General features: G+C 51.6%; 2 protein-coding genes and 1 long non-coding RNA gene across 7 annotated transcripts; 1 reads left to right on the top strand and 2 right to left on the bottom strand.

Moving 5' to 3' along the window:
• Positions 1-785: 785 nt before the first annotated feature.
• Positions 786-9,385, bottom strand: PWWP3A (PWWP domain containing 3A, DNA repair factor). 4 transcript variants are annotated; one of them, XM_065699843.1, is made up of 15 exons: positions 9,298-9,385; positions 8,517-8,612; positions 8,218-8,285; positions 7,795-7,865; positions 6,377-7,390; positions 5,671-5,790; positions 5,195-5,265; positions 4,625-4,701; positions 4,063-4,123; positions 3,680-3,823; positions 3,489-3,564; positions 3,322-3,372; positions 2,457-2,887; positions 1,644-1,732; positions 786-1,414 (listed from the first exon to the last, which is right to left on the bottom strand). In XM_065699843.1, exons 2-15 carry the CDS (start codon positions 8,571-8,573, stop codon positions 1,336-1,338), a joined length of 2,409 nt encoding a protein of 802 aa, XP_065555915.1. In that variant the 5' UTR covers positions 8,574-8,612; positions 9,298-9,385; the 3' UTR covers positions 786-1,335. The 4 variants fall into 4 exon arrangements, with proteins under 4 accessions (XP_065555915.1, XP_065555914.1, XP_065555916.1 ...); XM_065699842.1 differs by having other exon boundaries at positions 9,272-9,367; XM_065699844.1 differs by lacking the exon at positions 9,298-9,385 and adding an exon at positions 8,740-9,108.
• Positions 9,386-9,490: 105 nt separating this feature from the next.
• LOC136024503 (uncharacterized) lies at positions 9,491-11,391 on the top strand. 2 transcript variants are annotated; one of them, XR_010616839.1, is made up of 3 exons: positions 9,539-9,662; positions 9,822-10,078; positions 10,379-11,391. It is a non-coding gene; the product is annotated as an uncharacterized LOC136024503 (long non-coding RNA). The 2 variants fall into 2 exon arrangements; XR_010616838.1 differs by having other exon boundaries at positions 9,491-9,662; positions 9,822-11,391.
• LOC136024502 (calcium/calmodulin-dependent protein kinase type IV-like) lies at positions 10,080-21,609 on the bottom strand. Its single transcript, XM_065699896.1, has 12 exons — positions 21,034-21,609; positions 20,474-20,601; positions 17,370-17,448; positions 17,057-17,119; positions 14,549-14,631; positions 14,296-14,368; positions 13,792-13,882; positions 13,630-13,704; positions 13,372-13,447; positions 13,099-13,225; positions 12,828-12,980; positions 10,080-12,493 (listed from the first exon to the last, which is right to left on the bottom strand). The coding sequence occupies exons 2-12, from the start codon at positions 20,569-20,571 to the stop codon at positions 12,266-12,268; spliced, it is 1,146 nt and encodes a 381-aa protein (XP_065555968.1). The 5' UTR covers positions 20,572-20,601; positions 21,034-21,609; the 3' UTR covers positions 10,080-12,265.
• Positions 21,610-22,458: the final 849 nt, after the last annotated feature.

Below are 22,458 nucleotides of genomic sequence, written 5' to 3'. Positions count from 1 at the left end.
ACATTTACACTCTTCATCAGCCTTTGGCACAGCACAGTTTGACTTTTGAAAGGAGAACCTGTCCCCATTGAATCCAGCTGGGATCATGAAAGGTGTGAAAAGGGTTGAGATGAAGGCGAGGTGGATGGGGAGCTCTGCTGCCATACAGGGGGCTAGAGAAAGACCTTAGCAGTACTTTAGGAATTTCAGCTGGGAAGTGCACACAGGATCATGTTTTGAAGGAGAGGGAACCTGAGGATAAACTGAGAGCCAAGTCACCTATAATTTAGGTACTCATTAATGGTGCTTTGATAACATAAGGATTCCAAATGCATATTAAAATGCATTATAAAGTAATTAAAAATATAATTAAAAATGTTAAAAGATAGTAACTACAGCCAGAATACACAACTGTATCTCAATTCACATTTGAACTTCTGAATTTCAAATGATCTTGGTTTCTCTTGAAGAAGCAGATCATGTTTTCATCCTAAGATAAAACCCCAGTGACTTGTTTGTTATCACATAGTTGTCAATAACACTGCAAGTCAAAGGCAATTTGCAACGTGCCAGACCTCCTGCGAAAAGCTGGAACTACACAATGGAATTTGGTATTTAAAGCAGATAAAGACAAATAACTGCTCCTAAAATTATGGCCTCAAAAAGCAATGAACCAGCATTCAAAATAGTTTCACTTTCACATGGAAAAGTGGATGGGGTTTGTTCTTTTAAGCAAACACTGGATTCCTTTCCCACTGGATTTTACAGCTATCCCATCAATAAAAACAAAGCCTTTGTTATTCTGCTTGCATCACTAGCTACCAATTTTATTTCCCCACACTTTGAGACATGTAAAGCAGGAACAGTCAATCCGGTGGGAATGTTTTTATACAGGAAACCCGCAGACATTCAGTAGTGGTAAAGTCACCCAGCAACACATGGCTATATCCTCCACCAGTCCGTGTTCAAAGACAACAGCCCTCCCGTTGTCAGCTATTTGGCCAAAATAATTCCTACAAAACTCAGCATTCTATCAAGAAGCTCTGCAAAACACCTGCAGTTCCGTGTTAAGGATGCTGAATGGATGAAGACTGAGGCAGCCACACACCCGCAGTGCTTCCAACGCCTGTTGCATCGTCTTTCACAGGCAGTTCAATACGGCAAGAACAGCTCCAGGGCACAGAACAGGGAGCAAGGACTGAAGACAGGACTGCATCCGAGAGCAGCGCAATGGCTACCTCTTTCAGAGATACACAAACAGGTTTTGAAGAGTTAAGAATTACACATTTTATACAAATAAGCGCTTCATGACGTACGCTCAGTGCCAGGGGAGCTGGGGAAAGGTTGCGCTGCTGTTCAGACACTGTCTGCAAGTGCTGGTTTGGTCTTCCACTTCTTTCTTTCTAGGATTTCTTCGTCAAAGATTTCTCTCTCCCTGAAAAGAAACACAACGTTCTGTAGTAAAAATAACCTCACCACATGAAACTGTTTGCAGGGTGTTACTGTAACGCAGCAAGAACATTTCCATGTATAATCATTTTGTTACTTAAGACAATGAGAAAATTGCCATACAGGATGGAGGATCCTGACTCTCCTGCCCTTATACTGTTTTCCGTATAAGGAGTAAAGTAGCAAGAAAAATTCAGAGCATACTAAAAACATACCTCTTGCTCACAGATGGTCCTTTGATGTACTTCTCTTCTGCCTTCTTGTAATCTATATCATCCACAGCAGAAATGGCGTAAATTATGGCCTAGAAAAGTAAGTGGCTCCAAATCACTGTTTGTAGCTTAGCTTTTATTTCTTGAGTATAAATGAACTGTCTCAATGAGGAACCTTAATCTAAAATCAATCACTTAGGAAAGTTGGATAAAACCTGAAACTCAAAAATAATAAACTTGTCCTTTGTCTTCCCCAGGAGAATATTTTAAAACCAGATGATGATACTCTTCATAGTAATTTTGTTTCTACAGAGGTTACTAATGTTGTGCTGGGAAAATTCCTAGGAAGGATACTAAATATCTACAAGTATAACTGTAAAAACCAACCCAGCGCCTCCCAAGCACAAAGAACCCAAGAAACCCCAGCGATAACTTGCCATATTAATAAAAACCACCTCAAACCCAAAGATTTGAAGGGTTTCAGAAAGAATCAAATAGATTCAAAAGCAACAATTCTGCCTTTAAAAAACACTGCACTACCTAAAACTTCTCCATTTTGTGCTGACAGCTTAACAGCCCACAAACATAACTTAGGATTGCATGGAGTTGAATAGTCTTTGCCCAAGATATAGAGAGAAACTAAGCAGTTCCATGCCCCTGGAGCTGCAGGGCCCATGCAGGTATGAACATACCTGCTCAGCTCAATCATCACTCAGCTCGCAAGGAACACTGCAAGTCACTGAACTCAAATCACAAAGCACTAATGTCATTTCCTTCCTTTAAGGTGTAGTTTCTCAATGTTCCTTGTTTACTTACTTCAGGCAAAAGGACATCTGAAATAAATTTTATTCCATCTCCATTTATGTGATGCAGATGTTTAGCCTCTATTTCATGATACACTTCCTTCAAGTAGTTCACTACAAGGTCCAGTTGCTCTTCATCCTCCAAATAGGTTTCAACACAGGTCACATACTGTTTTGAATTCAGGAATCCCTTCAGCCACCGGGATTGTTTTCTGCTTTTCAAAATAGCCAAAAGATGCTCTTCAGCCCCCTTAGTCTTCACTATAAACTCTACTATCTTCTTATTTGCTTTATCTCTAGCAGCTCTTGTCCTGTCAGGAAGAAGTTTCCTGGAGGGCTTCTGAAGTGATGTTTCTGATAAAGACTCTTCAGTATCTTCCTCTGACACATTTGGAAAGGTGATTTGGACTAAACCTTGATAACCTTCCTTTCTAACTGGGTAGCCTGAAAGGAAAGCCACAATCATTCATACTTAAATACACAAAGCATTTGTGTATGCATACATGCTTACATACACAAAATTGAATATAAGGGACTTGCTTGATAAAGGGTTGTGGGTTTTTTCCTCCCTTACAAAGAGGGTAAAAAACCACCACAAAAAAAGAAAATTAAGATTTTTCCTGAAGAAAAATGAGGGAGTGGAAGCTCTGACAGGAGCTCTAAAATTAACTCTCCACAAGGTGAAATAAGTGGTTTCCCCAATTGTCTTAATATTTAACTTCTGTCGCAGTTCTGCTAACCCTTAAAGTGCAATAATGGCGTGAGAATTTTACTGGTACTCCCTCACTGGGTCTGAAGCCTCACCCAACACATGTGTAGACACTAGAGCTAAACTTGCCTCCCAAGAGAATACTGCAAAAGATAACGGGTTCACTTACTGATATCATCAGCAAAATATTCCAAGAAGGATCCCGTAAAAGAATGACAACCTAAAAAGCCCAAAAACGGCGTTATTTATCAGTTCAGTTAAGCCTGTGAAACAAAGCTGACAGTTTTGGTGTTATCTATTTTCTGATGTATATCAGAATGAATGACATCTCCTTACCTACTCTAATTCGATAGTCAGAAATCAGCCGAATACACCACTCGATTTCCTGGCGATAATCTTCTTTGGCTCGTTCCTGTAAAACAAGAGCTCTTTACAGTCCTAAAAGGAGTAGCCTACTGAAGCTTTTAGTCTAGGACACTAACCAGGTAACAGAAATGGCTAATGATAATGAATCAAAGTTTACTTGCAGTTTCTGCATTCTCCTGAAATTCAACTTCTGCCAGTGCTTTGTCACCCAGCGTGAGTGGCTTTGTGGTACGCGGGAAACCCGCAAGTGAAAAGAGTCCCAAGCAACTGCCTGCCTTCCACAGGTATTCTGCACAGCAGCCCCACTGAGATGGAAAAGGGTGTCAGGGGATCCCCTTCCTGAGTTAGTCTCCATCTTGTGGAGCATTAATTACATTTAATTACATCACTGAATACAGCGAGAGAGAAGACAGAAGCATGAACAGCCACAGACCAGCCAGCTGCACCAAACTCCTCTCACAGGGTCAGTTACACACTGTGATACCACTTGGTGTTTTCCAAAGCATGCACAGACTTGCAGTTCCATGTTACTGGTAGTACTTACTATGAGGTCCTGCTTTTCTTCACAATCAAAGTGCTTCAGACTCCTAAGAGATACTGAGAAACTGGATGAAACAAAGAAGCACAGTTAGGGGGAAGAGGCAATTAAGTTGCACCTCTGTATTTACTGCAGTTCTATACCTCCCTGAAAATTAGATCTCAATGAGGAATACAGAAATGCAGGTTTTATTAGTTAGGGTTTTCATAGTAAGCTACAACTATGGAATCTTTAACAACTGAAAAGCACCTGGTTTTAAGACAAAACTAAAGGCAGGCTGGTGTCTCCAGAAAGTTTGGGAATCACAAGTAAAAACCACCATCTGGGTCCCCAGCCCTTCTTTTATTCCTCACATGAGCATCAGCTACTCACATGATGCCAGCTTATCTCAACCAGCAGCCTGCAAAGGACATAGTCCGCACCTGCAAATCCTCACCTTACTTGGTCCCTCCCTCCAAGATCAACCTTTGTTTTAACAAACAGTGCAATTGCCCTATGCCAGGAAACAAGTACAGGGCACTAAAAGAAACTGGAAGTTTGGAATGTGCTCAGAATCTACAACATTTACCCTTTTTTCTTGTCATTTGTATTCCCTTCTATTAAGAGCACACAGGCCTTTCGGTGTTTCCGCTTCACAGTTTTTACCTGTTGAAAGGATGAAGTCTCATTAGCATCCTAAAATCCTAAAACCCTTCCAAAGCAGGAACATCTTCCATCTATATTCTACACTACACCCCATACTTAAAGGAAGTGACACAAACTTGAAAAAAGAAGATTTAAAGTGGCAAGAATAGCAAGTCACCCCAGTGAAGCATCTTTCATTAATGCACAAGGACCCATCCTCTTTCTTTTCTTAGCTGGGTACAATCACCCTACCTCATGACACAAGATACAAAGACACAGTAGTACTGCTCTGCTCTAATACACCCAGATGGGAATCAACCACATTTATTTTTTACATGCTTTTGTCATACATAAATTTACTTCTGTTCTCTTTGAACACTTCTACTGGAAGATCTTTAACATCTCCAGCCCTACACAAGTCAAGAATGGCAAAAAGACACTCAAGAACTTGGCAAGCAGCTCCATATCATCCCCTCTGCAATATCCCTCCGAGAAGGCAGCAAGCTGTTCTTACCACTGCTGGCCAATATGGGTACCTTCGCAATCTGCACCAGACCAGAATCCCTTCTTCAATTGATTGCGGTTCTATAATGAAAAATAAAGAAAGGGTTCTTTAAAACGTGAGAGAAGACAGTTAGCTTGTCCTCTCTCATCAGCCTCCTTTAGGGAGTTTGGCTGCAGCTTTTACAGGTTTCAACTCCACCACCCCCAAAAATGCAGCCCAAGTAGTTCTGAATAGCATAAGTAGGAGACTTCACTCCTAGGCCCTTGCCCAGTTTGCACAACAATTTGCATTTCATTCCGTTTCAAAAAGCCTCTCTGGGGCATCAAATAAATGCATTTTATTCCAAGCTTGAGCAAAGCTGGAGTGAATTTCTGGGAAGGTTAGGTTTCATCACCACAGCTCATCAGCAAACTACAAGCATATGTATGCTAAAAAGAGCACACCAATCTTGGGTGAAGTCTCACAGAGATACTCTGACATCTCACCTTGATGTGATAAAACACTAGGAAGCTCTTCATCCTCCTCCTCTTCATCTACCAGAGGTGAGAGGCGAGAGAGACTCTCTGAGGAAAGTATCTTTGAAGACAGGTCAGACGATTCCAGTCCTGCCAAGAGCAGCAAGCACCAGTGTTCAGAAGCAGGGAACAATGATTAAAAAGTATCAGCTTCAGCCCAGGTGAAACACAACCCTGTAAGTGCCCCTGCCACCAGAGTCACTGTCACACCAGGGCCTGCCCCAGCACTCCCATTCTCAATCCACTGCCTAGGTAAAGGCCTAATAATCTGAATAAAAGATGGAAAAGGGGAAGGAACAAGAAGAGGCTGGTTTCAGGACATTACAGCAGCCTGCTCCTTTACGTAGCATCATTTTGTCTCTAAATGGCCAGCAGCAAAGAAAAGACTAAGCATGAAATCAGCAAGTCCTCTAGTGAAGGGTGAGAATTACTGCTAAATACAGGTGTCCAATGCCAAACCTTAAACAGCCCCACACAGCCTCAATGCCACACCAGCATTTGGCCAGTGATAAAGTGACTGTGCTTTCTCTGCTTCTCCAAAACTTACACCGAAAGGAACCAAAACCAGCAATTCAAGAACTGCATTCACAAAAGTAATGCAACACGCCAAGATGAATTACAGTGACCAAACAATCAAGCAGGATGAAGTTTTCCCTTCCACAAGGGACATACCCACCTTCATCTTCTTCAAAGTCAGGCAGCTGAAACGGCTTTACTTTATTCATGACCACAGGTGTAGTATTCTTACTTTCCTCTTCTTCACACTGTGAGGGGATGCTATCAGAAAGCATCCCTGCATTAGAAGGCCCAGATGAAGATTCAGGGCAATTCCTGCATTTCCTTTTCCTGCACGAGGACGCAGTTGCGCCGATCTTTCGGTCTCCGTTAACCCGTTTCAAACTCGCTGGCTTTTTCCTTCCATCTAATTGCTTTGCCAGACTTTCACTCTCGCTGCTGATGCTTTTTTCCAAGTCATCCGAGGCACTTTTACAAGAGGAATCCAGTAATGTCCTTCTAAGTTGACTTCTGGTCTTTATGCTTCTGACAGGTACCACTGTGCCAGATGTGCAGGGGACAGACTGAGCAGACCCCTCCTCAGCAAAGGGCTGTACTTGATCCTTGGGGAAATCATTCCTACACAACACAGAAAGTCCCGCACTGCTTGGTTGCTTTCTTCCTTGCTTACTTTTTTCCTCCTTTGGTTTAGGGGAGACTTTATTTCCTGCTCTGGATTTTGTCAACAAGCTGGGCTCAATGGTTTTCTGTCTTGGTGGTGATTCTGATTCTGGTACTTTGAAGTTCTGACTCTCCAAGTTCAGTGTATTAGACAAGTCCTCAGTCTCACACATGGAAGGGTTTGTTCCACTTTCATGTGCTTCAGCACTCTCCTCCAAAACGAGAGAACCTTTCCAGTTTGTTTTTTCTAAATCAGTCTTCAGGCTGGGGTTCTCTTTTATTTCTCCTTTCCTCTCGGAAGCCTGAGGCTCCAACTTTTCTTTAAAGAAGCTACATAAAGGAGTCAGTGAGAGAGATCCTGAATGGTTCTCCTGCAAGAACAGAGTACTTGGCCCGTTTTCTGAAGGTGGTACTTCTTTGGGTGAGCCACTTGGATTCAAAATATCCAGGGCAATTTTAAGAGACCGGCGATACCGCAGCTCTTCCACAGCCTCACTCAAATTATTCCTTTGATCTGATGAAGAACAACATGCAATAACCTTTATTCAAATCTAAGAACCAAGAAGTCTCTTTTATAGTCTCTCTTTCATTTAAGATGCAACTTAACACTCAAATCACCTGTGATTCTTAAGGCAAAGTATGCAGAGACACATAAGAAGCAAGCCTTCAGTGCTTTCCTTCAGGGGAAGTACACACAAGTATCTTCAATGTTCCTCCCAACATGCTACCCAAGGGAAGAGCAACAGCAGCTGATTCTGTTTTGTCTATTTTCAGACTTTACAGATGGAATGGAAAGGAGAAAAAATGCAAAAAAAACCCCAAACCCACTCAATAAATACGTAAGTGTAATACAGACCTACTGTGTATGATTACATTCGGAGTATATACAAGGCAGCAAATACTGTGACATTTCCTCACCTAAATTAGAGGCAATGTTCACTATATGTTCTTCCTTCAGTGGTTCAGCATCTGCACAGCTCACACTGATCCTGAAAACACAACAAAGCTGGCCAAAAATGTCACAGCACTAAACACTACTAAAAGCACAACACTACTTCCACCTGGCAATAAAAATGCAGTATCTTCCCCCACCAGAAAAAAACCCACTTGTTAGGGCAAGTAAAGCAAAAAAGACAAATCTGTGAAGCATGTCTGAGCTAGCAGTCAGTATGTTGTTCACTGCTGTTCCACGAGACACTATAGACTGCTCTACAAAGGCAACAGGGCTTGGGGTTAGCCTCTGTAAATCAACAATCTCTGTTTACACATATCTTTAGATAAAGGACTTACTTTCTTGTAATGTTAGCATACAAACATATAACAGTTAAACAGATACTTAACTGTTCTTTCAAACCAAGTATTTCAACTTCCAAAGAAATCTCCCTCGCAACTCCAGTTTTGCGCAAAACCTACATTAAAGAGAAAAACCGGCATTTAAAAAGTCCTTGACCAAGTGTCCTGGGTTCAACTGTAGCAGTCATTTTTCTCCTCCTTAGTAGCTGGTGCAGTGCAGAGGATTGGAGCTATATGATCTTAACATCCTTTCCAACCCAAACCATTCTGTGATTCTTGGAGCTCTAACTACTCTGTTTTAACCATTTCGAAGTTATATATTCACCTCATTTAGACACCTGCTTTACCTTTGCTGGCCATAAACGCTTCCTCCAGGTGCAAAGAATATACTCTTGGTCTGCCATGACTGCGTTTCATGTAGTAAAGGAAAATTCCGGTGTGCTCTGAAGACAAAGGGAATAAAAGAGTTACCCATCACTCGGTCCATTTTTGTCTTCCCTTTTTTTGAGGGACACAGGACCTATGCAAAACACGTTATTACAGTTACGCGTGTCTGTCTATTGAGATTACCATTACTGTGTACGCACCCTCCAAGGTTAGGGTCTAACAGTGTGTCTTGCCATAGCCGTGCACCGTAAGATGGCTTTACCGGGTACACAAACAGTGCCACAAACCGATTCACAAACACTGCTGCGGGCCCGCACATTCTGCAGCTCCCCGGGGCCAAACCACAGCGCCCGCTTCTCCCATCCCAAAACCGGCCCCGCGGTGCCGGTTTTTACGGAGTTAACAATTATAACGTGAGCGAAGCAGCGACGGAGCCCTTCCGAGGCTCTCCGCCTGGACAAGCTTTAAGACAGACCCATTATGAACAGGAGACCTCGGCTCTGCCGCCGGGAAGGAGCCGTTACCACAGCACCGCACGCCGCGGGCCCGGCCCGCCGCAGCCGCCCGGGGCACACGGAAGGCTCCAACGGCCCCACCTCAGCCGCCGCCGCCGCCTCCTGCCCCACCTTCCCCCCGGCTTCCGCCGCCCCACCGGGACCCGCCGTGAGGGAAGGGCCCGGTGCGCCCGGCCAGAGCGGCTCCGCCCGCTCCTCACCCCGCCCGGTGCGGGAACGCCGTTACCGTGCGCGACCGGGACGCAGCCACCGGCCCCGCGCCGCCTCCGTCCATATCAGGCCTCGCCCGCCCGGCTCTGCGCATGCGCCGCCCCGCACGGAGAGAGGCGGCAGCCAATCAGCGAACCCTCCTCCCGCCTAAGTCACCGCCTCCCCGCCGCCAAAACACACCGCCTCCAGCCAATCAGAGCTCCCGTTTCCTCCCTGAGCTCCGCCCACCACCTCTCCTTCTATTGGGCCGTTCGGGGCATGCCCCGCCCCACTGCGGACCCTCCTTGCACGGGCGTTGCTCCCCCTTGCCGTCGAGGCGGTGACGTCGGGACGCGGCGTCTGTGGACGTGATGGTGACGTAATCACGTCAGGGTGCGGCAGGTGACCCCCCCCCCGCGGCCTCTCCGGTTCCGGCCCGGTTCTTTCCTGGAGCCGCCGCCGGGGCCGCGCCGCTCAGCCCGGCCGCTCCCCCGGGGCTCCGCGGAGCCGCCTTTCCTAATGGAACATTACCGGGATTCGCCTCATTTTGTGGGGTTTTAGGTTACTTTGCAGGCCCTGCCCCAGCGGCCGGTGCATGGCGTGTCCGCCCCGTGGTGGTGCGAGTAACCGCCGCCCCCCTGAGGAGATCCACGGCTTGGCGGCGGTGTTCGGGTGTCGGGGGCTGGAGGATCAGTTGTCACACGAAAATGGGTTAAAAAAGGCAGGAAAAAGTAAACCCCAAACGGCGTTCAGGGAGTCGGTGCTTGGCCCGGTCAGCTCTGAGCCCTCCTGAGGACAACAGCGGACACAGAGCCCAGGTGATGATGTTGGATACTTTATTGGCTTTCTCTACTTCTTTATAAATACCTGCAGTATCGGCAATGCCACCACTACACCGAAGTAGTCAGTAAAACACATCCTGAAAACGGCTACAGACCAAAATTGGCTTTATTCCCTTATTTTCTTACTACCTTTAAGTATTGATACTTGTGGAATAATACTGTGTAACAGAAGAGGCAAACTCCTTCTCTTTGCTTACAGTTTTCCCTCCAGTGGTTTTCATCACTGAAGACACTTGCTGTTACCTGATTAATACCTTCATTCCCATTATTTTGCAGGATTGGGAGTGCTCAACACTACTTTGCTTCCCAGCATCACTCCCTGTGGGCACGCTGAGCGCTCTGGCCTGCTCCTGCAAGGCGTTTAAATGTGTATTTCATGCCAGAGGATAGCAAATAGGCAAATTTTAAGACCCACGTTAGTGAACAAAAAGGTAAAAGTGGAGTTCTGGCCCCACTGGCGTAAATGGGGAAATGATGGAGTTTGGAGGACAGTGTCACCTGAAGGATGGGATAAAGAGCGGAGCTGCAAGGCTCAACCCTCTATATTAAGTAAAAGAGAGAAAACAAACTGCCCCCTCCCAAGCACACAGAAAAAGATGGGATGTTTCCCCTGCTGAAGCCCTCTCCCGTGTTGTCAGCGATCGCTTTCTCTCTTGCTGTTCATCTGCTTCCCCACTGAAGGTATGAGTGGGAGTTCATGAAAATGAAAGCACATTTCTGGCTGAGATCTGACATTTCTCCGATTAAAAACACTTTTGAACATCCCATCTCTGTATTCGGCTTTACAAGCACCCCAAACAAATGTCATGCGGTATGGATCAGCCCTTACACGTAATCTTTATGGTTTCTGCTTGTGCTCTGCATCAACACGAAGGTCTTTGTGTTACATTTGCCTTTGCTGCCATTGCAGCTCTGCCCCGATGCCCGGGTTCTGCATCACCAAAGCCTCAGGTTGTGTTTGCCACCTCTCCTTCATCACCTATGGTGTCCCTGTGCTGGAAAAATGAGCTTTGTGCACAAATTTTGTTCTCTGACACTTTTTTGCTTGAATGTGCTCTAAGTGCATGGCCCAACCGGCCGGGGGTAAGGGTTGAGGCAGCACCTCAGGTCAGCAAACCCTGCGCTGGGTTTTTGGCTTCTCCCACGTGAAATATGGCTTTTCCTGTCTGATTACTTGTTCTGTATTAAAATCTGCAAATGCTTATCCTGTGGCTTGGTCAGTAACGGCCTGCAAAAAGTCTTTTCAGTAAGTTTGTGAACTGATTTCATTAAATTTAAAAAGAACCCAATACGTATAAACTCACTGTCCTCCCTCCGGAAACAACAGCACCGTTACAGGTTACAAAGTCTTCCAATGTGCTGTAGAAAGAGCTGCATTGTTCTTGGTTAAAACTCATGGGAATGGCACCCTGGAACACCAAGGAAGAGGCCAGACAAGCCCCGTTCCCAGTCTGGGACAATCCCGCCACCATCATGTACCCACAGCAAGGCTGAAGGTGGGAACAAATGAAGCTGGAGTGGAACAAAAGCACAAGTCAGGGTTTGTCTAACATCTAGAGATAATAAAGGAACCACTCACAAACACTTTTTCTTCAGATAGGATCAAACAGCTGGGTCCAAAGGCTCCTACAAGCCATGTCTAATAACAGCAGTAAACCTACAGCTGCGTCTGGTAAGAGGGATTGTAGATGGAACGCGGATGGTCAGTGATAACCCAGATGCACCCATTCCCTAAAGAAACCCTTAAGGACTATTTACAGGAACTTACAAAACTCTGTTGTAAAGACAGCTTCCTGCCTTTGTAGGTAAGGTGAAAGAAATCCTTTTCCTGCTGTTTTGCTCCTTGGTTTTTAAGCCACTTGGGATCTTTTCAAGCCGCAGTGGCCAAAACTGTTAATTTGTTGGAAGACAGAGTCACCAGCCTTGTTTTCCTCAGTCGGGTCCATACAGACACATATTCACAGCGACCAGCTACAACTGCACTGGCAACAGGACACTAAACAAGGACGCTCCACACCACAGACCATGGGCTCCCGACACACACTGACACTCGGGGCAATCCTGTCCCAACGGCTTCCCCCACCTTTCCCTGTGCCAGCTTCCAAGGATCAGTGGGGCGCTGCTTGTGGAGGCCATGGTGAGCCGGCACCAGTGCCGGGCGCGTTAGCTCTGGCAGCTGGCGCTGCTCACAGGAACCTTGGGCACGGCAGGGCGGTCGCTCTGGAAAGCTTCGAGGTCCTCGGTGCTGGCAGTGGCTTCGTGGCCAACGGTCCCTGTGCCCTGGGGCAGGCGGGCGCCCTGGGGACCCCTCTGGCTGCGCCCGCTGCGGGAGCAGTCGTGGTGACCGTGGTTGCCCAAGCGGCTAGAAGCCACCACGGCTTTCATTGCAGCCTGTTGCAAAGGCACAGTGGTGTGAGCAGTTAGCAGCATGTCTTAGGCAGATGTTTCCCCTTCTATGCCTTTCCCGAGATGCTAGAGCCCCGCGGGAGCATGCAGAGAGCGATGGCGACCGCTTCTCCAACCCAGCCCTTTGCTTCAGGCAAGGCTTTTCCTTTTTGCTCTGTCATCCATCCCGAGCTGCCACGTGTCACTGAGCATTTATCTGCTCAAGGCAGGGGATCCTTAAAACCCAGAGGCAGCAGCTCTGATAGCCCCAGTTGTTTGCAGAAGGGGAACGTGAACACTAGCCACCCCCAGGGGTTTAATGGGGCTTTTTCACCTTTACCTTCAGTTTTCTCCTGGCATTAAATTCCTGCAGTTTCTTCTGCGTGCTGTCCATGTGAGCGAATTTAGCTGCTTTTCCTGTGACCCAGGGATGCTCCAGAGCCTGGTGGACGGTCAGTCTCTTCCGGGGGTCCAAGACGATCAATTTTCTGACCTGTAACCAATGAAAAGGCCTCATTTGCCTCAAAAGCCCCTGGTTTTGTTATTCCACAAGCATTGATCTGAAGCCTTCACACTCAGCAGAACCTGAGCCCTGGCACTGCCTCACTCACCAAATCCTTGGCGTTGAGGGAAACCTCATCCCACCACGGGGACACGAACTCGTAGTCGCAGGTGAGGATGCGGCTGTACATGTACTGGTCCCCTCGTGGGTCGAAGAAGGGCTCGAAGCCACAAAGCCTGTGAGCACGTGAGAGAGGAGCTACACGCTGCTGCCCAGGCCCCATGGCACAGCCAGGCCAGCGTTTGCCAGCGGCTCGCGGTGGGCTGAGGTGGAGCAACCGGTGGTTCCACTGCCACGGTTTCACCGCCCTCGGGTTACTCACAGGATGTAGGTGATGACACCCACAGACCACATATCCACTTCAGGGCCGTACGGGCACCCATGGAGGATTTCAGGGGCTGGAAGCAGAGTTTGGGGTTCAGATGCACAGGTGTGGGGAGCTCCCGGCAGAGAAAACACCTCCTGGATACCGTTAGCACCTCCCGATGCTGGCGCAGCCATCAGCCAGCCCTGTACTGAGCGGCAGGGAGCAGCCCTCCGGGTCCCCCTCCCACTTCCCTGGCTCTTCCCTCCTGCTCACCGCAGTATCCCGGTGTCCCGCAGACGGTTTTCATGGTGTCCTGTTCATCCACAATCTTGGAGAGCCCGAAGTCGCCTTGAGGGACACAGAGAGTGCAGCGCTGCCGTCAGGGGAGGCACTGTTAACTCCTCTTTGTGCCACAACCCCCCCCGGCAAACCCACCGATTTTAAGGGGAGCATCAGGGGACAGGTCTGCGTAGAGCAGGTTCTCCGGCTTCAGGTCACGGTGGACGACCCCGTTTTCATGCAAATACTATAGAGAGAAGAAACAGGGACATGGTAAGGGAGGGAGGGGGCAGAGAATCCCCATCTGCTTCAGACAGTGACTGGGGGGGGACCTGGCACAAACATGGCACCAACTCACCCAACTTGTCCTTTAGAAACACCCAATGCCTGCAGTGCTGGAGCAGCTGCTGGGCACGGGAAGGACACTTCCCATTGTGAGTTTCCATTTTTAAACCCTCCTGTTGCTATAGAAACCCCATCTCCAGCAGCCCTGTGATGCAGAGCAGCACTGACCTTCCTCCCTCCTCCTTCATCCCCCCAAATGTGGATTGGAAGAGGCCCCTCCACCAGCAACACCTTTGAAGGGCCAAGGGTGAGAGGGGTATTTGGGAGGGTGCAGCCCCCCCAGTGACAACCCTGACCCACCGAGGGTCACCTCACCGAAACGGCTTCCAGGATCTGTTTGACCACGTGGGCTGCATCCCGCTCACTGTAGAAGCCCCTCTCCACGATCCTGCAGGCACATTGCGTCAGCACAGCAGCACCCTGCCCACATGCAGCCCCCTCACCCTCTGTCCCCCAACCATGGTGTGCATCAGCCCCCCCTCCATCCTCATCCTCCCCCCGCCATCAGGGTGGCATTCATCCTCCCTCCCATTAGGAGCCAGGATGGGGATGGTGGGGCTGGGTGTACCTGTCAAAGAGCTCTCCTCCCGTGACCAGCTCCAGGATGAGCACGATCTCAGACAGTGTCTCAAAAATCTCCTTCAGCTTGATCTGAAAGGGGCAAGAGGGATGCAGATGTGGGATGCAGATGTGGGATGCAGATGCGGGATGCAGAGGCTGTGCCACGAGGAGCATTCGACCACTGGGGTGTGAGGGGTTTATTAGGACAACCGGCACGTTTCCCTCCTTGCCTTTGTATTTGTTTGAACGTGATTTGTTCTAACGCTTGTAACAGCCCTGCTCACTTAATCATGCGTTAAAGGCGATGCTGGGAATGGGAATACAGGCATGCGGCGCCTTTATCCTCCTCCCGTCTCCAAGCTCATTAACTAGAAGAGGAGCTCACAAAAAGCTTTTTAATTTCACAGCTTCCTCGGCCATGCCGGCACCTTGTCCAGCCCCACAGCAAAACCCTGCCCTCATCCTTCCCGGGACCCATTCTGCACAGCTACACGTGTAAGGATGCGGGATCGATGCATGGAACCCCAAGAGCCCAAAGCCATCTCTGCAACCCTATGGACACTTTTGGAAATGTCCCTTGGACCATTTTTCAGCAAAAAAGGCACTAAAGGAACTGGTTTCTTCATGATTTTGGGAGGTTTTAGCTCCCGCACGAGGTGAGTTTGTCTGCAAGAGACCTTTGTGCCACTGCAGCAAATCTGAGATTCCCAGGTCTCTCTTAAAACTATGTCAAAATGCAATTTTTTTTATTATTATTTTTTTTTTAATGGAAACGGATAGTTTCACGCTTCTTAAGACTTTTGTGACACTGCGAATTTCATGGGGCTTTAATCATTACCTTCATAGGCTGGGTGACAAGCCGTGATACCCTGCAGGGTGAGAGACACTATGTGGCAGCTTATTGCATTATAATAATACACGGAAGCACTATAATTTTCCTATTAACTTCAAAAGTTTACAATCCTATTATCATCCGCTCTTGAGGTTGGTGCTGAACGATAGCGAGCGCACAGGCAGCACTGGCGTAAATAATGAAACAGAGCAGCTCTGCTTCAAAAACCCACTTGAACCTGGGAGTGAGCAGAACCCTACAGAAAACGCAGTGATTTAAATATTCAACCTGCCCGGCTGGTTCCTCCTCACGTCTCTGTGGAGCTGCTGCCTGGGGAGGAAAGGAGGAGGGGAGGCACAAATGGAATCTTCTGTTGCGTTCCTGATAACGCATCGGAGGAGCCTCTCCCCATCCATGGGTGATCCCGCACCAGCGGCTGCTCCGAGTGGTGCTCCCCATCCCTGTGTCTGCCCAGACGTCCTGGGAGTAGGAAAATGCCTCCAAGGAAAAGGCTGAAGTGCATGATAGCTCCAAAACACTGGAACACCCTAAGGTAGGCCTGTGCCGAGCTGGCCAAAGGGCTCAGAGATGCCCTAGTTTCAGTGTGTTTGCCTCCACTGTCCCTGTTTTTAGGATGTTTTGGACTTCTCTTGGCTTCACCTCTTTGCATCAAGGATTTGAACTGTTGGGGATGGTCAGGACATCCCCACAGGGGCAAAGCCTCATTGCTCCAAGGAGGGTTGACATGGGCTGGGCTGGAAACAGCCGTGCCCAGGGTTTTAGAATCTTAGAATCACAGAATGGTTTGGGTTGGAAAGGACCTTAAGATCGTCCAGTTCCAACCCCCTGCCATGGAGGGTGTTTTGAGCCACACTGCAAAAGAAATGGCAGCCTGGGCAGCAGCACCAGCAGCAAAGTGATGTCCTGGCCACAGAATCGATTGGAATGGGGTCTGCTGCACCCCTGCAGCACCAGCCCTCAGCTGCCAGGTGGGTTTTGTGTTATTTCCTTAACTCCAAGATGCTTTTGCAATTTGCCAGTGGAACTAAGCAGCAGGGAATAAGCCTTTTTGGCCGGTGGAGGGATGGGGAGGGAGCAGAGCCCCCAGGTCCCTGCCATTGCAGAGGGGCCGACACGGTGGCCCCGGCTCTGCTGACACCGGTGGTGATTAGATCCGCTCTGGGCGTTGCAAATCATTCCAGCCAAGCTGCTGTTATCCCCCGAGCGCTGAGCAAGAGAAACGGCACTGGCTGCGCTGGGACATGGAACCCACAGCCCTTTTATCTCCCCTTGCAGGATTCATTACAGATGGGCAATTTTCAGTGGTGTTCATTTGATCTCCTCGATGGAAATTGCTTACCAAATGGAAATCTCAGGCCAGGAGATGGGGGCGGGGGGTTGGGGGGAGGGGGGAGCCTGGCCCTTGGTGTCAGAGCTGGGAAGCTCAAAGGCACTGCGAGGACCATGATTTTCATGCCATGGTGAGGAGCCTGTCCGCGAGGCAGGGAGCGGCCATGGGGTGCAGGGAAGAGTGGTGGGTTCGTCCTGCACAGGGGTGGGATGAGGACAAGGACATCCCAGCCCTTCCCTCTGCACCACTGTGCTCCTGGGCTGCCCATGGGAAGCGTTAAGGGAACCCGACCCAAAGGGAGCTGCGAGCTGTGCCACAAGGGCCGTACTCACGATATTGGGGTGCGAGAGCCGCAGCAGGACCCCGATCTCTGTCCTCACGATCTTCTTGTCAATCTAGAACACAGAGCCCACGCAGAAGCGGCATTACCTGTGCTGCCAGGGCTGGCTCCAGCCCCCTGCCATGCAGACCCCCCTTCCCCATTGCTCCCTGCAAGTTCCCGTGTTTGTCCCAGGGCCTGTTTTCAGCAGCAAAATGCACCCATTACACCCCCCATCTGCACCCATAGCCCGAATGACAGCCCCATCCCAGTACCAATGTGCTTTGGTACCAAAGACACCTCCCACCCTGCAGCCCAACACTCACCGTCTTCTTCAGGACCTTGGCAGCGTATGGGGTGCCCGTGCCCTTCTCCTGGCAGCTGTAGACCACCGAGGTGGCTCCCCTGTGGAAGGTTTGGGGGTGCATGAGATGGTACGGATGGAAGGGGGGGTTCTGCTCACCCCGTGCCCCCCCCCCCCCAGACCTTTGCTAGTGCCCTGGGAGTGCAGCGCACAAACACCTCCTTGTGCACCCCTCTCCCTGCACCGCTTCCAGCTTTCCTGGGTAAAGCCATTTTAATTAAACCAAGTCCTAGATGGGATTTAAATCCTTAAGCCGCTCTCACGACAGGACAGAGCCTCCCTCTTCCCACTTGTGGCCATGGGGACCGCGGGGATGCTGTGAGGGTCCCTGTCCCAGCCATGTCCCTGACAAGGTCACGGCGCACAGGACGATCCCGTGTCACTGCAAAACCTCCCCACCGGGTTAAACCACTGCAGGTGACAAGAGGGATCGTTCCTGTTGAACCCCCAGCGGTGCCCCCACCTGCCAGTGATCTTTAGATCTAGTGAATAACAGGGTTTTAGCCACTGGACAATGAAATCAGTCCATTGCCTCAGGTCATTACAGGGCTTATTTACATTTCATCTTTGCTGCCTGGCTCCTCGGAGCAGATTAATTCTCACCCCCGAAAATCGGCCGCATTTTATTGCTCTTTGGCTTCACCATCTTCTGGGACCCAAATTCAGGCTCTGCTCAAGGTGCGTGGCATCCCCACGCCCCCGCGCTGAAAAGCCAGCTGCACCCCTGACACCATCTTTCCCACCAAAACCTCCCATGAGAGCAAGACCAACCCACAGCGTGGCTGGAAGTGACCCATTTGCTGCAGCCCCGTGTGCTGGATGCGGTCCCCGGGGTGCTCTCATGACAGAGAGATTTGCTTTAGAAACAAGAGCGGATTTTGCAACCCATCTGGCTGAACTTGGGAATCACGTTCCCATGGCAACAGCAGAGCTGGGTACCGGGTACCACAGGGATGCTGCGGGATGAAGGAAACCCGGCACTTCCAGGCCATTTGCAAAACGTTTTCCTCCCTTTGCTCAACGTTTTCTATGAAATCTTCTTTTGCAAATAAAAAGCAATTTGGAAACAGACCGCTCAGGTTTGGAAGGGGAGAGGCGGCTGCCACCGCCTCCTCCAGCTCAAGAAAGTGAGGAGAAGCCTTCGATTTGAACCCAAAATGGCATCGCTGCTGCAGCACCCATTACCTCATTCCCAGTTATGGGAGAAGGAGCCACCCAGAGCTCTCCTGTAGCAGCTCAGCTCCTCAGGCACCGTTTCCAAACGCACCAGGGTTTTGCAGTACCCCAGCAGCTGCCTGCACTCCTCATCCCTCTCATCTCAGCTGCATCCCAGCCCAGACCCGGCGCCTGTCGCCTTCCCACAAGATATTTTCCACACAGACAATTTGCAGCCTGATTCCTGCTGCCGATAGGACCGTTTCGAAGCCCTCGGCTCCGCATTTAGGAGGTGCTGGGGCTGCTCCTCAGGCACGGCACAACCCGCTGTGCCCATGGCGATGCGCCGGCTGCCCCTCACGCGTTCCCAATTACAGCAGTGGCTGGATCCGTGCCGGCATTCGCTACACCCCAGCCCCTCGCCCCGCTGGCCCCGGCAGCCGCTGCTGCTCTCGCTGCTGCTTAAAGCCTTGAATAAATCTCTGCAATCAACCTTGACTGCGACAGGAGATAATTGCATTTGCTTTACAGATGAACTGGAAAATGTTGAACAATGGGATTTGCCACAAGAGCCTGACGGATGGACGGGGGCTTGAGCAGCCTGTGGAGCACCAGGGCCAGCCCATGGAGAGGACGGTGGGAACCACACTGCTCGGAGCCTGTCTCTCTGTCCTACCCGCATCTGTGCAGGGCTGCGTGGTGCTGAGCCCTGGGCTGACACTGGCCACACCTCAGTAAGAAGCCGTAAATACCTGGTTTTGCCAGAGCTGATAGATTTAAGGCTCAAAGGCTCCCTTGCAGATGGCTGGGGCTGACCCAGCCTAAACCATCACCATTGCTAACGTCTGCTCCAGAGCCAGGGCTTGGCAGCGGCGCTGCCTCTGCTGCCCCACAAACGGGACTGTCAGACCTTCCACACAAGGGTTCCGTGCACCCCCTTGGATCCCCGTTGTCCTGAGCTTGCTGGGACACCAGTGACAAACCTGCCCCATGGTTGGGAGCTCCCGGCACCGCTGCTCTCCTCAAAGGGGCTTAGGAGCTGGGCCTGGGCATCTCCGGGATGCATCCTTGCTGTGGGGCATCAGCAGCCTCCAGGCCCAGACACTTGGCACCGGTCCTGGGCTCTGCATCCTGAGGGGTCCTGCAAGGGCTGGGAAGCGGCCAAGCAGCCGCATGTGCCAAGACCAGGACAAACCCGCCAGGGAAGGAGAGATGAGCAGGTTTAAAACATCTCCTGGCCACCCCAGCACAAATGGCACACAGCACCCGCAGGACCTCACACAAATGGCACACAGCACCTGCAGGACCTCGCGTGTCAGCCCTGCTGTTCCCTGCCCATAAGGATTTATGCTAGGGCCTCTAATAAATAAGTCACAAGAGCCTCCATCAAGCAGTTGGTGGCTGCTGAGGTGGCTCTGCTCCGAGCCACCACACCTGGATGGGGACATTGGTGGTCCTCGACAGGGCTTCCCGAGCCAGGTGGGATAAATCCAGATCTGGGAATAAACCCCTGTGGGGCCGTGCCCGTTTGCAGGGGCTGCTGCAGGAGGGACCCACCATGGCCCCGCACTGTGCCAGGCTCCTTGCTCACCTCCGCGAGACGAGTCACACCAGGAGCCCCCTTCCCACCCACGGGGGTGAGAACCACGGACACAGGAAAGTGGGCCCCATCCTGCAAACCCTCAGTGCGCGCTTCTGAGACCATCGCTGCATCATCATGACACAACCCAAGCTCCAACTTACACGTGAGTGCAGGGTCTCCTGCTTCCCACCCCCCCTTATCCATCCTTCCATCCCTGCCACATCCCCCCTCCCTCCAGGCCGGTCCCTGCCCTGATCAGGACATGCTCCCATGCCAGGAGGGCTCCTACTCCTGACATTCCCTGCCCGCCCCCCCCCAGCAGCCGGTACCGTCCCAGCTCGGGGCCCACGACGTAGAAATCTTCCAGGGCTGTCTTGCGGTTGGAGCCGTCGATCCAGTACTCGCTGCTGCTCTCGGAGGAGGGCATGGTGGGCCGGGGGCAGCAATCTCCTGCCAGCTGCTCGGAAGAGGAGATCCAGACATCACCATGTTCCCCCCCCCGCGTGCAAGCGCCCAGATGGCCCAGCAAAAACCAGCGCTTGGGATTATCGAGTGCGATGGAGCTGCAGCCACAAATCTCCTTCCCCCCAGGCACGTACGCTGCCTTTTCTGAGCTAATGCCCCCCACCTATTTCATGCCACCCCCAGCTTTTCACACCAGGCTCCCCACTTCCTCCCTTTCCCACCCTATCCCCACCTTTGTGCGATGACCTCGCCTTTCCAGTGGGCCAGACCCCGTGCTCAGAGCCCAGGCTGTGCCCCAGGGACTGGCATGTGGGGTAATTGCTGCCCCCCAGTTCCTGCAGTCCCACCCAGACCCACGCTAACATCGAGCACCCCCCTGCCGCCGGCCTCTTTGCAGCCCCGGGTTTGGGGGCCCAGCACTCACCGTTAGCTGTGGGGCCGCTCCGCAGCGGAGCCGTGTCCCCCCCAGCGCTGCTTCATCCCCGGCGCGGGGCGGTGGGTGCTGGGTGCGGGGCCCGCTCAGCCCCGCGCATCCCGGTGCTAGCGCTGGGCCTGGCCGCAGCCCCCCGGGCCCGTTGCTGCCAAGCGGCGGGCAGGGCCCCGCGCTGCTCTCCACCGCGGCCGTGTTAGGGCTCAGCTCCTCGGCCGCGCTCCGCAGGGCGCTGAGCAGCGGGGATGGAGGGATGCGAGGATGAGAGGATGCAGGGATTATGGAGGAACGCAGGGATGCCGGGAAGCGGGACCGCAGGGATGCAGGGAGGGAGGAAGGTGGGGATGCGGGGCCGGGGTGGGTGCACCGGGACCCTCCCAGGCAGCATCACCGCTCTCCCGTTCGGCTCGGCCGTGCCACCCCTCGGCTCGACGCCGCCACTGCACCGCGCCCCGCCGCCCCCCGGTGCCGCGGGCTGCGATGGGCTCCGGGGGAGCGCAGGGCGGCCCCGGGCCCCGGCCCTGCGCTGCAGCCGCTCCTCATCGCTCGCAGCCCAGCGCCAGGCCGGGGGCACCCGGGGAGCGCCCGGAGCGTCCCGGTCCCGGTCCCGGTCCCGGTCCGGCGCGGGCGCTGCCGGACGCGGCCGCACGGTGACGCCGTCGCCCGACGGATGGGAACGGGGGGAGAAGGGAGGGCGCGAGGGGGCGGGATGGGAGAGCCTCAAATTGGGATTGGTTTGAGAGGAGGGGGTGGGAATGGGGATGGGAGGGGGGCACGGCAGGAGACGGGGCGGGAGGATGGGATGGGATGGGGTGGGATGGGGTGGGATGGGGTGGGATGGGGTTGAGGTGGGACTGGGATCGGGGCTGTGCTAGGGCCAAGAACAGGATGGGAACGGAGACGGGACTGCGGATGAGGATGGGTTGAGACGGGCGTGGGGCCAGGGGATGGGAATGGGGCCAGGGGTTGATTTGGGGTCGGGGTGCAATTGGCCCCATGGCTGAGGAGAGCCCCGAAGGGTTTTGTGCTCGCCGAGCAGGAAGTTTCGCCTGTAGGTACAAGGGGAGGAAGTGAAACAGCGTCAGCTCTGACAGCGAAGGGGGGGGGGATGTCAGGGACATGCTCCATTCACCCCCCCACCTTGCCAGCCATGGCCAGGAATGGGGCTCCTCTTGCTGCGGGGCCTGCCCAACGCTTCTCCTCAAAGCTGTGAGCCGGGAGCAGCTCAAATATTGGAACTAGGGAGAGAATCCTGTGGGGCAGCGACCCCCACGTCCCCCATGGGCTGTGGGGATGCTTCGCGGTCCCCCCCAAGCTGCAGCATGAACGGAGACCCTCATGGAAGGCAGCAAAGGTCTCACCAGCACGAACCATTCCCTTTGCATTGGGCTTCCCAAGTATTTATTAGAATATTTAATC

This window comes from Lathamus discolor, chromosome 21 (assembly GCF_037157495.1).
Source record: "Lathamus discolor isolate bLatDis1 chromosome 21, bLatDis1.hap1, whole genome shotgun sequence".
Taxonomy (NCBI): Eukaryota; Metazoa; Chordata; class Aves; order Psittaciformes; family Psittacidae; genus Lathamus; species Lathamus discolor.
This window is presented reverse-complemented; position numbering and strand designations above follow the sequence as displayed.